Here is a 13,610-nt window from a genome sequence, read left to right on the forward strand (position 1 = left end):
GATTAGCTCTATGTCAAAGACTATGTAGGAAGAACTTTAAGAAGTTTCTAGGTGCAAAAGTACATTCCTCTAAAAAAGAAAAAGTACATTCCTCTAGATGATTAAATAATACATGGGTGAGATTGGTAGGTAACATCCTGGTCCTACCCACCAGGACAGTTTTTTAAGACAGTTTAGTCACTGTTGAACAAGGAAAAGTCAATTGAATGGCCCCTCTTAAGTTCTAAATGGGAGTCAAACTGTCAGGCATCACCCCTAGGGAAAAATGTAACTGGAACATTTTTGTGGTTTATCTATGACTGTCCAAAGCCAAACATCCCTTGGTATGTTGAAACAGTAACTATTGTAAAGGTCAGGCAAATTTGCAGAGGCACCAGATAGGATTAAGTCTTCTACCCATTTCCTTCCCTCTTGAGTTTTGTTTTCAAACCTCTCTTATAGACTGAGATGATCTCAGAAGGGACAGGAAACAGTCCTCAGAGTCCAAAAGTGAAGCTCACCATGAGAGACATCTACAGTCAAGACCTGAGATCAATATCAGGTTTAAGTGCTCATGGATGGGGAAAGGGACAGGGTTGGTTCTGATATAGTGTGCAGCTCTAATAGGAGACCCATCTGAGCCAGACATCCTGGTGGGCATGAGCTGGGAATAAACTTCTGGTGAACTGAGGCACTATTCATTGCTTGGGCTCTCAAGGTGACAGCCACGATAGCACTGCATGGATTAAGGTCATCCTTCCTCCATCACTTCAGCCCTCGTAGAGCTGTGGACCTGTGAGGGCATTATTGCCACAGTAGATGCAGGTAAGAAATTGTGCAGAGCTGGTGTTCAACAGTGACCCCGTGTGGCAGCAACAGAAGCTGCACAGCAGTGGGAGAGAGGCCTCATGTGAACAGATTAAATTCACCAGTTAGTTCTCTTTTGCCCGGAATTTGGATGCAGGCACCTCTGGAATCAAATGCCTCGAGGGTTCTTGGACATTTGAATGTGGGAATCTCAAGAAAGCGATGTTGGACATCCTGGTAATTTGACCAAGGGAATATTTTGAATAAGTTTGACCTCAAATTTGAGAGTCAGATTATACCAGTTCCAACATATGCGTGGCAAATGTGTTTCCTCTCTCATTTGGATTTTTGGAATTTTTTTTTTCATTTTGGCACTTTTATAGGTCATAGAGTTTTAAAGATTTATTTATTTATTTTGAGAGAGAGCACGCGCGCGCACGAGAAGAGGCAGATGGAGAGGGAGAAGCCGAAGCCGACTCTGCACTAAGTGCGAGTCCGCTTTGGGACTCAATCTCAAGAGCCTGAGATCATGACCTGAGCTGAAACCAAGAGTCGGACACTTAGCCGATTGGGCCACCCAGGCACCTCATACACAGAGAGTTGTAAAATACTTATTAGTTACTTCCTTTGTGACTCCTGTGTTTTGTAGCAAGAAAGGCCCTCCCTTCTCCCAAGATATTATATATATATGAGATATAGATAAGTAGTGCCAGAAAAATTGTGAAAAACTTTGGATTGGGCAAAAAAGATGACTGGATGAACTCTCAGTGGTACACTACACGGCTTTTCAAGGTCATATAGAAGGACACTGATGATAGGATGGATACCTATTAATTTCTACAGTATGTTAGCCACAGTCTTCCAGTCTCATTGTCAAATAAATTTCTGCTTCCTGAAACTTGCCCGAGTCTCTGCAACAAACTGCAGGCCAAAATCTGGTTCTTAAGCAAAGACAAACTGCCCAGAATCTCATGGAGTTGGATCGTGCCGAGTCCATCCAACTATTGACACTTCAAAGAATAGACCTTAGGTCCAAGCTTGAGCTGACACAGCTTTGACAACGTTCAGGCTGTACCTGTGCAGTGAGGGTGGATGTCCAGGACTCTGTTCCAGAAGCAGACAACTTTGTCAAAGCAGAATGCTGACCCAAGTTCCCACAGAATAGAATTTCACAGGATGAAACGAGCCGATGACGGAAATTTAACCTTGGTAGTGTTGAGGCTGTAGTAATGCTCTATTTTCTGGTTATATAAGGAGGCCATTCTTCTTCTTAAGTGCCCTGTAATCTACAACAATCTGGTAGACTCTGCGTTTGTAAAGTGAAATTAAACTTTTTTTTTTCTGCCTCTCACGGAACTTCCTACCTCCCCAAATTAAAAAGCTCTGAGTTCCTTACTTTTCAAAGCAATATACTTATTTGCATAGGTTCAAGAAGAATCTTTTCCTTTCTACCAGTATATAATCGGAAAAAATTGATCTTGTAACCATAGCCTTTCCTGGAAGGTCATATTTGAGAATGATGCTCATTTAATCAGTTATAACAAACAACTCTAAAGAAAAAAGGTTGATTTTACTTATGGAGCCAATGCCTAAAAAACCGTCCCAGGAAAATTGGCCTTAGTACCATTTCTAAAGGTGGTAAGAATGGGGTGGGGGGTAGGACACGGGACTCAAGTAGGGAGGAAGTCACCCACATTTATAGATAGTGCAAGCAAAATATGGTAGTTTCTTGGTGCTCCTTCCCCTGCCTTGAGCTAGCAAATAATAGAGACATTTAAAAGTACAATTCTGTGGCTCCAGTTGCTGTTCAATACCACATGGCTCTCAATTTTCAAAGCAAACCAAGGAACCCTACATGATTGATTGACACTTGTGGCACCTATGAAAAGAATCAGGCCAAATCTAATGAGTCCAGCTCTTTTTTTATGATCAAGAATAATCTTTGGGATTTCTATGATCACAAAAAGGGAAGTTGTTAGGGAAATTGGAAAGACTTTGAAAGGGGCAAAAAAGGCTACTGGGAATACTTTGATGGAATACCAGATATCTCTTCTGGATTATCTGATTCTATACACATTTTGCCTGGGGGCGGGGGGGGCTCTTGAGTTATATTATAGCCCTATAAATTATGGAGAACCGATGTAGAAATGATTACTGCCCAGAGAAGTAAAAGAATTCTGCTGGTGGAGATGCAACTGATTTCCCCGCGGATAAGGCCAGTTTTGTGTCTATTAGCAAATTCATTTCAGCTCTCCTGATTCTAATGTATGGGTCTGTTTTTTGAATTACCCTTTGAACCATTTTTTTAAACATCTTACTTGTTCATTTATTAATAAGGAGCTAAATAAAATTTTTGTCATGGACTTTCACTTGTGAAAAAACGTATTTGTCCACGTTGTGTATTTGAGCTCTCTTTGGATATAAGGGGTGAACCAGAGACCCAGCTTTATTTACTCCAAAAAACTAATCATTTTTTCACAATTTATTGAATAGCCCTTACTTTCCCTATTAATTTAGAGGCCCCCATTCTGGTATTATTTGGGCCGTTTATGTGTTCTCTATTATGATCTATGTATGTATTTCCACATCGGTAAAAATCTATTGTAGATGCTACTACTTTTTAATACATTTTGATAATCTGACAGGTTATTTTGATGTTGCACTGAGCCCACAGAGGAAGAAAAGATTGTCCTCCCAATTTGGATTAGTCTAAAATTTAAACTTAAGATAAAACATTGGTATACAAAAAATTGGCACAGTTATTTGGGCCTCATCAACCCCTTCCAGACTATCCTAACCAGATAGAATACAATTATGAGTCTAGAAGGTAAGCAAACAGGTCTTCTGAGCTGCAAAGTTAGTAAGCCCATAGTTTATTCCATAGGGGAGATAGAGAATAACCCTTACCCAATTATGTGCAAAATAGGGCAGAAAAGAATAGTACTGGCAGACGTTCATGGCATGATAGTGGAAGAAGTCAGAGCTATCAAAAGCACTGGAGGAGTGAACCTTTTGATTTAGAACAAAACCTGCTCATATGCTCGATGGCCTTTTGGATGTTTGCATTTTAACAACTGCTTGACTTTGAAAGTAGTAATTACTTACACTCTTTGCCTCTGGGGTTTTGATCAACAAAGGATTAGACAAAGAGACGCATATGGATAACAGTTATCAGCTTTATTGCCAATGAAGCTAAATTGGAATACACAGCTTGGACTCCTGTGCTTGAGGAGATTTCCAAATTTCCACCTTGAGGTCCACACGAGCGCCAGTGCTCTACAGAATGGGCTATCATCCAGGCAGCTCAGGGAGTGTCAAGAAGGGCCTCATACCCAGTCATACCATGAAGGCCCAGGTTGTTTTTGCACTAACCCTGTCTACAAAAGGAATCTGGATATCAGAGTCTGGCCATCTTGCTGTTCTGATAAAACTTGCCTAAGATCATGGGGAGGAGCCAGGGATGGCAGAGAAAAGTTCAAGCTGCAGAATCTTTCCCCTTAAAGTTCTAGGGAAATGGAAGTGTTAATAGAATTTTCTGTTATGGGTGGCTACACTATGAGTAGAGGAAGACTCGAGTCCTTATTACAACATAGTACAGAAATTGAGATCCATAAAAATGAACCTGAGCTTAAGAAGAAAACACTACGCTCAGTCTACCCTGATTACAAAGAATGGAGAAACATGTAATGTTTCACATCAGATAGATTTCTATCAGAAGTATTTTTTTTAAGTTTGGGTATGTAAATAATAAGCTTTCATGAACAGGTCATGTTAGAACCCTGACAAATGTGTGCAAATCTGTCTCCAACAATCAAATGCCCCCCCCACCCATTTTAGTATTGCATCCCAAAAGAACAAAGGCAAAACACAAAAATACTTTTAGTTCACATTTTTAATGTTTAAAAACTATGTTAACAGAGCAATTATAGAACAGAATTTCTTATATTTCTTTATTTACACCACATCCTGGGGGGAAAATAAACTATTTGATTAACCATGAATAGCAAAGTTTTGTGACGTGTGACTCACTTCTATCACCTATCTGAAAGTCATTTACAAGTTTTTACATTAATAAACCAGTGGTGTGCTACACATACTGGACTTACATGAAGTCTAAAATACAACTGGACTCTGGAGAGCGGATTACGTACCAATGGTCAAGATTCAAGTGTTTTGGGAAAAAAATGACATAAGACAGTCTATGTTGGCGTCAACACTGAAAATGAAAGGCAAACATGCAAGACTTTCAAAAGCTTGATAAAATAACGGTCCTTTTTTTGTCCTTCAAATTTGTGCTCATAGTTAATGTTCAGGTTTTTTCCCCCTTTCAAAGATCCCAAAGTTTGGGAAATGCAGCAATTCAATTTAACTTTGAAAAGAAAAACTCTCCCCAACTTCTGTTTACATAAATACTTGTAGTGGTATCAGTGTTAATAGCGAAAGAGCATTATGAAGAAACAGTTTGTCATTTTGGGTATATATATTTCTATCTGACAATAATTTGGGTCTAAATATTCCTTATTTGTAGCTCAGAGGATTATCTCTTAAATAATTGTCTTAATACCAGTATAAGAAATCAATGCAACTATTTCTCTGACATTTCGCTTTCTGAACAGTTAAGTAAGATGTTTAGATTCCAAGTTTACACTGAGAGAATGATGTTACCTGGGCAAGAATGTAAATTTTTCTAATTCCCAAACAAAACCACTAATATCTATGACAACATTTATTCTTGATATGCAAATACTAGATTCTTGATATGCAGACTTCTATCTCAGTGTGGCTCTGACAACTGCAAAAATATACAGCCTCCTATCTATTTACAACATATTTACATACAAATGAAGTATTTCCTACAATAAACCTCAGCTGCATAGATTCTTCCTTTTAAAAACACAAATTCAAGCCTGTAGACAGACGGGCCCAGTTCACAGCCCTTCCTCCGAGAAAACCCTTCAGGAAAATGACTAAGCCTTGTGAATTTTACAATTTTCAAGAAATTTCCCTCTTAGATTTAGTGATATTTTTCAGTTGTTAGCCACCCCATTCCCAATTTGTACCTGAAAGCCCTATGTCATCATACATAATTCACTGTGTAGATTTTAGAGGAAGTATGTTCTGTTGCTAAAGGAATCCCAGATCTGCCGTCTCAGGAAAACGTTTATTAGCACTGCTAAATGATAGTCTGTATCTTCTTTGTTTTGAGAGTGGCTACAAGTTGACAGTGAAGTGGAATGGAGGAATTGCTCTTTCTAAGCCTCAAGCCATTGACATTGATTAACTGAGGGAAACTAGAGGCTTTTGCTCTGAGCCGTAAGATCAAATATCTGATCATGTCCTCAACCTCTTTCCCACCCCATAAATGTGCTGTCCAGCATTGTGATCTACTGAAACGGAGCCGAGCCCTACATCCTTTTCTGAGCAGTTTGCAGATGCTTATGCAGTACAGACCTTTCTAGAGAATTCACTTTAAAAGGAGGACAGGCTCGGTCGTTACACAACGCGGACGAACACTGTGGAGAGCTGACTCCTGACACGAATTCAGTATTTCATCTAAAGCTGCATTTACAAAGGGTGTTTTCCTTCTCTGCAAAAACAAAACCACTTCATTTTCATTTCTTCACAGCTTCAGACCCGACTGCAGGCAGCCTTCCTTGACCACTGTGCACCGGCACCAGCATTTCCTAGGAACCATACTCTGAGGTAGGACTGATAGGGGAGAAAAAAATGAGATACGAATTGACCTGGAGTGGTTCTCACACTTAATGTGCATCAAGATCAGGCAGGGGGCTTGTTCAAACCCAGCTGCTGAGGGCTTCCGCCCTGAGTTTCTGATTCCATTAGTTCTGGGGTGGGGCCCCAAGGCCCGCATTCCAACAAGCCCTCGGGTGACGCTGCTACCCACCTGGGGACCACACTGTGAGAAGCACTGGCTTAGAGGCTTGAGTCCAACTCCAGAAGGAAGTCAGCTATGGGGCAATTGCTGGGGTGTCCTCTCAAACACAGGAATCTTACCACAGTCCCTGGTCTACCCCCAGCCCCATGACCATCGCCCCTGGGTGCCTTTCTCAACAGGGTCTGCAAATACAAAGAAGGGAAGTCAGTAGAGAGCTTTTTTACACCGATCTGATTACTAGGCAGTTAAACCATGGTTCACTAGCACGAAACCCATTAAAAGTGCTGTGTGCTGGCTTCAATGACGGGCGCACGGGAAAGCTACACGGCAACAACCCTGCTCTGTAACCGGCAGGGGAAGAGACAACCTGTAGGAGCAACAGGTCCTACAAACAGAAAAGTCAGGCCAAGCCTGAGACCTCCAGGCAAAAGAAAGGATACCAGCTGAGGAATGTCCCTGGCAGGCTCACAAGAGGCCCCCTCATCCTCCTTCCCCTCCCCCTACCACCAGGTTCTCCGGTGGCCCTGGACTTCTGCTCCTTTGCTGGAGACCTGCTTCAGGCCCCGCTGGTCTCCACTAACTGGTGGTGACCCTACCCCCACCGTCCGGCAGCTGGCCATGTGGCTGACATGGGCAGTCCTGATTCCATTAACAGGAGTGACACACTCTTGGCAACTCTGAACAAATACTCCTTAGAAACAATGTTATTTTTGGTTAAGGCTTTTTAGCCATCATGTTGTATTATCCTATTCTGCTGAATGATGGGTCTGACCATCTTTCCTAGCTGCTTTGGGGGCCTACACGCCATGTATAACCTGGTATTTAGAGGAAAATACATTCCAGGTTGCAAACAACCACCTAACAGGGTTTTGCAACATGATCTGCTTATAAATTGGGGACAGCCTGTGTTTAACAAGACTAGATTTCTTTCCTGTACACACTTTCCTACTCCACTCCCCATAAGTAACATTAGGTAAATTAGGGATTTACAGTATATTGTGTTATAATAACTAGAGAACAGTTCTAAATCCAAAGTATGAAACTGGCACTGTTCACTAGTGTTAAGGTTCTATCTACCAAAGGAAAACGTGCTGCTCCCAATGGCTAAGGTGTAATATTCTTTAATCGACTAATTTAGCAGAAAAACTTCTATAGCACTTGACTGCTGTTTAAATTCTACCTAACATCTGTGATACATGTATTTTTGGCTATCAGTTCACTATTCTGAACAAGAAGAATTATTGCAGTACACTTTACAGCTAATCCCACACAAATGATGTAATTAATCTGTGGTATTTGACAAATTACACTAGGGTCTATTATATCCAGTCAAAAATAAACTTAGATAAACATACAAAGAAGATTTTTAAAAACCTGCAGTATCACAGACATCAACAACGTGCCTCCTCTAAATAAATACTTTAAATAATAATAAAAATTCCCTGTACTGACACATAAAATCCAGAGATCCAAAAATATCACTACCCATCCCAAGAGTTAATGATAATTTTCTGAGTTGACTTTGTGAGTGTAAAATGAATTGTTATAAATTAATAAGGAAAATAGAAAGTAGCATAGTATTGCTTGCAAACTCAACTAGGTATCTTTTTTTAATGGAGGGTCAGTCCACGACCTGGCTATTTCATTACTCGGTGCCCTAGACAAGCCTCCGAGGGCCAACTGACTTGTTTTGCTCAGTTTCTCTCCCTGTTCATCCAATATGGAAGACATTGCTGAGAAGTACAGAGGTGGCTGTGGATTCTGCTAGGTTAGGTATTCACGTATGGGTAGGTATTCATATCTAATTACCTGAACTCTGACCCAATGTGGATGTAATTCTGGAGCAGTACATTAAAAGCTACGATGATCCTACCAAGAAACGCAGGAAATAACCTTTCCTCCTCCCCCAAGAGGATCACAACAAGGTGCTTCAATGCCTGCCTTTTCTATGGAACATTAGTCTGTAAAGGGGGAGGGGACAGTTCCTTGTTACTCCCCGTGAATGGTGAGCAAAGGCCTTTGGGGATTTGAGTGAGGGAGGAACAGAACCCAGAGCTAAGTGCTTGGAAATCCTGCGAAGAGTCTGCGGTTAGATTCTACTTATCTCTGGATAAGAAATCCGTGCTCGGTGAACTTATGTGTTTGAGAAGTTCAACCAGAATATAAATAAAACACAAGTCCTATTTCAAGAGACCAGCTCGCAGAGCACAAACATTTCTTACTGTGTGATAGAGACAGTCCAATCACAGGTGATGGCCCACCTTCAGGAAGGTGCGATTCTGCGTTTCCTTACTGTCCCCCAACTTTCCAAGCTATGCCTTGTCCCCAGCTCTCTTCTTTTTCAGTCTCTGTGTAATTTCCTTCCACCCCCCTCCCTTTAGGAGATAATGGGGCTGGAGTAGGGGTGTGAGGCAACGCTGTCCTCCTGTGTGGATCATGTCGGGCAGGCGGTAATGGCCCACCCCTTGGTTGGGGACGAGAAGAGGAGACAGCACAGGCACCAAAGTCCCCATCTGAGGGAAGGAAGGTACATTGATTCTGTCACAAGTTCTTCTCAAAGGCTATCTCTGAGGGTTCTTTTTCTTTCTTTTTTTTTTTTTCAAGACTCGGAGTGGATTGTTGATGGACAAGAAATAGGAATGAGGCTTATTTAAGGTACAAAAATCTTGTATTTGTAATAACCTAAATTTATAGATATAAAACAAGTCTTTTAAAGACCCCCTAAAGTACCCAATATAAAACAGGAATTACTTATCCTAGATCACCTGTGGTTAGATACACATTATTCCCTGTGCAAAAAGCTGGTGGACATGAGTAAAAGCCGCTGGGTTTATAATTTAAGAAAGTGTTTTTCCCCCCTCAACAATACAGGTGTAGGGTTGAAGGCTATCTGCATCAGAGGAATATTTTCTTAGGCATTTTGGATGCTCTTTTTGCAATACTCTCACTTCTCAATTTATTACAAAGGTGTCATGGGTCTCCCTCAGTGGAAGGTGACCCAGATTAGAGTAACTTTGACACAACTGGCCAAGAGGGAAACAAAACTTCATTTGTTAGATACCCCAAATGTGTACCTTAATGTTTACCAAGGTAAGAATCATTCTCACCCCCTTCCCAGTGGAGAATGTCCCTGCATGAAGCAGGGTGTAGTGCCGGTGAGGCCACTGGACCGCCAGCGCCTGGCTGCCAGGTGATCAAATATAGGGCAGATCTTCATCCAGCAACGGCACACACCCCGTCACTCTCTTACAATTACCCCTGTGTGCTATGGTAACCAAAGTAGGCAAAATATTTACGAAACCATTTTTTTCTGTAAAGCAAAATAACTATATACAATTCAGGATTCTTTTCTCTTCTAAAAAGGTACAGATGGCGTGAACGGAACATTGGCAGGAAAATTATTTCGGAACCTGAATGCATAATAAATAAACATGATTGATGATTATGATTTCAAAGTTCTAAGGGATCACGAAGTCACAAAAAATAGTTAGGAGAGTGAAAAACAACTGATTGTGACGAGTACTGAGAAATACAACTGCATGAGACTTAAAAAAAAATATATCCACAATCCTTAATTGATCCCAACTCTTAGAGGGACAGGAACCATTATAGAAACAGGTTTCAGTTTTGCTACCGAAGTGTTATTCCATTTTAAGTATCTTGTGAATTTCTGGTTTGCTTCTGTAAACTTGTGAAAGAAGTGATGAGAAATTGCTGATGTGTGGTGACATGACCGAGCCGTGGGCCGGAACGCTTCCTGTCCTCAGCTGGTCTCAGTGGCCTTCGTCACTACTTGATGAGCAGGCCCAGTCGTAGATGACCAAGGGAATGCTGACCAGGGAGAACAACACCCCCAGGACCAAGAAAAGGGTGGCCTGGAGCAACATAAAGGCATGGGTTATTTTCAGAGAAGCCAACATCTCCCACATACACCTGGGGAAAAAATAGAAATGCTTTTCCCTCTCTTTTTGTGTCCCCTTGTATTTGGAGTTTGTTACAACCATTGTCAAACTGTGAGAATCATTCCAAGATTGTATCAAGGAGGGGGAACCCAGAACTAGCTACGCAGGGCCATCCTCCACATTCTGTTCTTGGACTTCATGGTCACCTCAGAACGAATCCGTTCTGTAACTCATTAGGTATCCTTACAGTTTCTAAGATTACAACAACAACAACAACAAAGAAAGGCCTTTGAAAATGTACGGGTCATTTTGTTACTTTTTACCAACCGAGGTTATCACTGGCAGGCAAACATTTCTTTTTGAAAAAGTGGGAAAAAAGATATATAAAAGCAAAGTCGATTTGATCAAGTGAAATGGGAAATGGGTGTCCAGAACTAAGTTACTCTAAGGATTGAGGAAGGCCAGAAGGGGGACAGGTCACTAAAACCAGGATCTGGAGAACATGAGATTAGAAATTGCTTGGCCTTGGAAGTATCCAATGAGAACTTTGCAGGGAGAAGGCTGAAGTAACATGAGAGCCAAGGTGGCTGGACTGGAACCTGGAGGAGAGAACTAAGAGAAGAAGAGGCAAATGGTGGGGTTGTACACAGGCTTACTCTCATAGGTCTGGTCTAACTCCCAGTAGGGCCCCACAAGGACAGAAGCCCTTGTCTAATGCTATCCGCTAGCTCCTACTACCAGTTTTAACATGGGAGCAGGGTTGGGGGGGCCCAGAGAACTCATGGGCAACAGGCCCCTACCACTTTCCAGATGTAATCTAAGTGTGTTTGACTGCTTTGCCAGAGTGACTGCTCCTTCTCTTGTGAAGCCCCTACTGGTATCGTTTAGAAGGACTTGGGACTTATGGTTTCAGGGATAATCCTGCTGGGGGGGCAGATGCTGTACCAGCATCAGTGCTGCTTCTCCTAAATGCACCAGGACGATCCCTCCTGCTTCCATCTCTCACCCGGGCCTGTTGACTCGGGCCATGTGTGCAGCTGGAGTGCTTACACTATCTGGGAGGGCAGCGGGGAAGCCTTCTCCGAGGCCAAACACAATGGTGCTCCAGAAGGTGCTCAGGCAGCAGCCACTTCACCCCTGCTTCCCTCACTGTCTCCAAGTGCACCACCTTCAAGATGCCTTTGAACTTCACCAGACCTGGAAACAAGAATCCCAATATAGAAAGGTAGTTTCTGAATCCAGGTCTGTTGTTCCAAAGTATTTCTGTCAAATCATAAAAAGGCTCTTTAAGGGGCACCTGGGTGGCACAGCGGTTAAGCGTCTGCCTTCGGCTCAGGGCGTGATCCCGGCGTTGTGGGATCGAGCCCCACATCAGGCTCCTCCGCTATGAGCCTGCTTCTTCCTCTCCCACTCCCCCTGCTTGTGTTCCCTCTCTCGCTGGCTGTCTCTATCTCTGTCAAATAAAAAAAAAAAAAAAAGGCTCTTTAAGTGACCTCAGCCGTTTTAATGAAGGCGTCCCATGTTCCCTGGGATGTCCCAAAGAGTTCCGGGACCAGGAATTGTACAGAAACAGTGGACTGCATTAAATCTTCAAGTCCCTCTCCCTTTCCTAGCTTCTAAAGACAAGGCATCACCTTACAGAGACACAGGATGACAAACGTCCAGTTTCCCAGCTGGCCCTACCCTAGCTCAGAGCAAAAGTTAGGCACAGTAAGAGCAATGCACTTTGAGAGAACAGATCAGATTCTGATAGGATATTTTAAATCTCCCAAAGGGGAAAACTATAGGACTGCTGCTCCCCTCCTGAGGCCGCTAAAAGTAGGATTAGGTGCGCGAGATGGGCTGTTTATTTGGTAAATAAATGAAAAACTAATCAGAAAAATTAGAGTGGCTGGCATGAGACATACCCAAATTCTTTGAGCTCCTTTATCTCCATCCTGGCTTGTGATTTTTAAATAAAGAGATGAAGGAAGAATGAAAATAAGCATATTAGCAGATGTGACTCCTGTAAAATAAGAAAAAAAATCGACGTTGTTATGGTGAAATCTCAGCTTTCTAAACAGCTGTTGTAGAATGATAAATGTAAAGTTCAGGAAGCCATACCTACGACCCCAAAAATATCCTTCATGGACGGTATGAAGATCACCAACAAGTTGAGAATAACTAAGAGTACGAAGGTAACCAAGATATGACGACACAAATTAAACTTCGTTTTCTTAGCCAGTTCAAATAAAGACGAACGAACCTACAGGAAGAGAAAACAGAGGCTCCGTGAGGGCCCCAGCACACCAGCCTTCGCGTCCTCAGCAGAAACTCATGTCCTGGTGCACAGGAGTCTGGGAAGTGTTTTGTAAGACCTTGTGCAGTATTACAGGCGGGGGGCTTGACTTAGGGAAAGTATGTTTATTTACAAACAGGTAGTTTGCTCTGGTGGGGGATAATTTCATCTATGACTAAGTGTGCTCTTCCGGTCCCTTTCTGTTCTCTCACCACGCACGAGCAAGATTCAAACACTCTGTCTACATTTCTTTGTGAAGAAGGAACAGATTAATGAGAATTAAGGTTCATCTCGTCAGAGCCCACACTATCTCACTGACCCTACTTTCTTTCCGAAGAGCCTTAACCGAGTCTTGGGGTGCCTCCCTGGTACGGTTCCGGTGACACTGGGCAATTCCCTGAAACAGGCTTTCTCTGGAGCAGGCTCCGAACACGGAAGGGAAGGCGAGACCTCAGCTTTTCTTATAGGGCCCGGAGGCCTGATACTCACCGTGAAGAATAACACAGGCACTGTGAGGATGACAGCGACAATCACAGCCAGCCGCACTGTCAGGATGAGAATGTCATCTTTACTCTGGTACTTGTGAAGGAGGTCAGAGTGCACGTTTTCTAAAGCGAGGAAAAGAAGGCATTAAGAAAGAAACAAGGCACGTTGCTGAATGACAGTTTATCTGAACAACAAAGAGCTTGTCGCCTAAACGGCAAGCAAAGCAATGTTCTGGGTGTTGAAGTAACTATTAAAACAATTT

At 42.4% G+C, this 13,610-nt stretch overlaps 1 protein-coding gene across 7 annotated transcripts in view; it reads right to left on the reverse strand.

Annotated features, from left to right (window-relative positions):
• Positions 1-4,660: 4,660 nt before the first annotated feature.
• Positions 4,661-13,610, reverse strand: part of SLC38A1 (solute carrier family 38 member 1) — a 68,404-nt gene continuing 59,454 nt past the window's right edge. For 6 of the 7 annotated variants that reach the window (XM_002922280.4, XM_011228752.3, XM_011228754.3 and 3 more), the window contains 4 exons: positions 13,352-13,470; positions 12,688-12,829; positions 12,492-12,589; positions 4,661-10,557 (listed from right to left, as the gene is read on the reverse strand). In XM_002922280.4, the coding sequence (XP_002922326.2) occupies positions 10,456-10,557; positions 12,492-12,589; positions 12,688-12,829; positions 13,352-13,470 (461 nt within the window). In that variant the 3' untranslated portion in view covers positions 4,661-10,455. The other variant, XM_034646240.1, reaches the window with a different exon arrangement.

The sequence above is a fragment of the Ailuropoda melanoleuca genome, chromosome 16 (genome assembly GCF_002007445.2).
Source record: "Ailuropoda melanoleuca isolate Jingjing chromosome 16, ASM200744v2, whole genome shotgun sequence".
NCBI lineage: Eukaryota > Metazoa > Chordata > Mammalia > Carnivora > Ursidae > Ailuropoda > Ailuropoda melanoleuca.